The sequence below is a fragment of the Mandrillus leucophaeus genome, unplaced genomic scaffold, assembly GCF_000951045.1.
Source record: "Mandrillus leucophaeus isolate KB7577 unplaced genomic scaffold, Mleu.le_1.0 Scaffold110, whole genome shotgun sequence".
Classification (NCBI taxonomy): Eukaryota; Metazoa; Chordata; class Mammalia; order Primates; family Cercopithecidae; genus Mandrillus; species Mandrillus leucophaeus.
The window spans coordinates 4,129,251-4,131,254 of record NW_012099210.1 but is presented as its reverse complement, the minus strand read 5'-3'; the positions used below and the strand labels follow the sequence as shown (position 1 = coordinate 4,131,254).

At 39.2% G+C, this 2,004-nt stretch overlaps 1 protein-coding gene across 4 annotated transcripts in view; it reads right to left on the bottom strand.

The window, feature by feature from the left end:
- Window positions 1-2,004, bottom strand: part of ACVR1C (activin A receptor, type IC) — a 113,391-nt gene that overhangs the window by 32,326 nt on the left and 79,061 nt on the right. For 3 of the 4 annotated variants that reach the window (XM_011991828.1, XM_011991845.1, XM_011991836.1), the window contains one exon: window positions 1,716-1,946. The exons of the other annotated variant lie outside the window; for it this stretch is intronic. In XM_011991828.1, the coding sequence (XP_011847218.1) occupies window positions 1,716-1,946 (231 nt within the window). The remainder of the gene's footprint in view (window positions 1-1,715; window positions 1,947-2,004) is intronic. 4 annotated transcript variants of the gene reach the window in all.

The following is a 2,004-nucleotide window of genomic DNA, read 5'->3' as shown; positions in this document are numbered from 1 at the left end:
ATAAACATCATGATTAAACTAGCCCATGAAGATGATCCATGTACAGTCATAACTGCTTTGACAGAGTTGCTGCTTAATCCAACCAGCAGGCAGTTCAGCTCAAGATTAGGAGGGAAAAGAAAACATTCTTAACAGCTAAATGAGAAATGTCTCCTCAATGATCTGGATACAGTTTCAAAGTATATGTAGTTACAAATCTGGAAAGAACTTTTTTTGTTAGCCGTCTTGCCTTTACCCCGTTTCTCCTTAGCAAATCAGAAATGGCAAATCATCAACAAACATAATTATGGCCAAAATGTATGCTAAATGCTAAGCCTCTCTTTTTCCATCCAAGTAATAATGAATACTTTTATGATTAAGTTTATATTAGATAAAATTGACTATAGATTCTGAATTTTCACAGGCAATGGTGGATCCTTGACATTCATAGATAATTTGTCTTAACCCTTTTTTAGACTGGGGTTACAACCTCGACTCTACCAAAGTTCTTCCTGAGTATTACTAACCAGAGTTAAGGTTTAAAAGCCGACTGAATCAAGTTTTCCTCACTTTTGTTACCTATTGGGGCACTAATGAACAGTTAAATAACAATTGCGTAAAAAAGAAGAGTAAAAGCATAGATAATCAATGAATTTTATATCCAATCTGTGATTATACAAGCGTAGGTATTTTAAATATCAGAAAGCTGATGCTCTGACTTGCTTCATGAAACTCAAAAAATAACAAACACTACATGGCACCGTTAATGGTGGTCTCAAGACACAAATTGTGCACAAAGTAACGTTCACAGAAAAGTTCACTAAAAGTGTCTTGCTTGCCACCATTCCAATACAATCAAAAGAGAATATTTTCAGAAATTTTGAGTCTTGAAGATGAAAGCTGTTATACAGATGAAAAATACAGCCCTAACAAAGTTGAGCATTCAGCTAGTATTAATTGGTATGTCTGTACTGGTTATTAAAATATTGAAATATTTCTGTCCTGGTTGGTAAACAGCTGCTATTCAAAACTCCTGGGCTGGGCGCAGTGGCTCAAGCCTGCAAATCCAGCACTTTGGGAGGCCGAGGAGGGCGGATAACGAGGTCAGGAGTTCAAGACCAGACTGGCCAACATAGTGAAAACCCTGTCTCCACTAAAAATACAAAAATTAGCCAGGTGTGGTGGCAGGTGCCTGTAGTTCCAGCTACTTGGGACTACTTGGGAGGCTGAGGCAGGAGAATCGCTTGAACCCAGGAGGCGGAGGTTCCAGTGAGGTGAGATCGTGCCACTGCACTCCAGCCTGGGCAACATAGCGAGACTCTGTCTCAAAAAAACAAACAAAAACTCCCAATGATACTCCTTTGCCCTAGACATCCAGATGCCTCCATATCTCTTCATGACCAAGCAGCATCTAATGGGATAAAACCTAGCACGGCAGAGTTCTCCAGGATTCTGCTCCAGTTGAGGCTTCTGTTCTGATTAGTTGGTTCCTGCACCAAACAAGTCAGCAAACATTTTAAGCACCACCCTGGCTATCTGGACATCATGATTTCCTATCACTCATTTGCCCTGCTTCATTGTATGGTTACGTACATTTATCTGTGGGAAAGAGGAAAGGATTTTATACAAATTAGACTTTCATATAGACTTTATTAAAACAAAGAGATGAATTTAATTTCTTATCTGATACTAGACAACATTTTTTCACTTGTTGAACACAATTAGATTGGAAATACCTTTGTTGTCAGCAGCAATGAAACCAAGGATGTTTTCATGTCGCAGCATGACCGTCTGGTAAATTTCTGCCTCACGAAACCAAGATCTTTCATCTCTGGAGGAGAATATTTTCACAGCCACATCTTCCCCACACCATCTTCCATGCCACACCTCACCAAATCTACCTTTTCCTACTATTTCCTGAAGCACAATCGTCCTTGCAATTGTCCTTTGAACCAACAGAGGTAGACCTAACCAAAGAAAAGATGGAATTGATGATTAAACACAAATGCCAGAAAAGAACTCTCA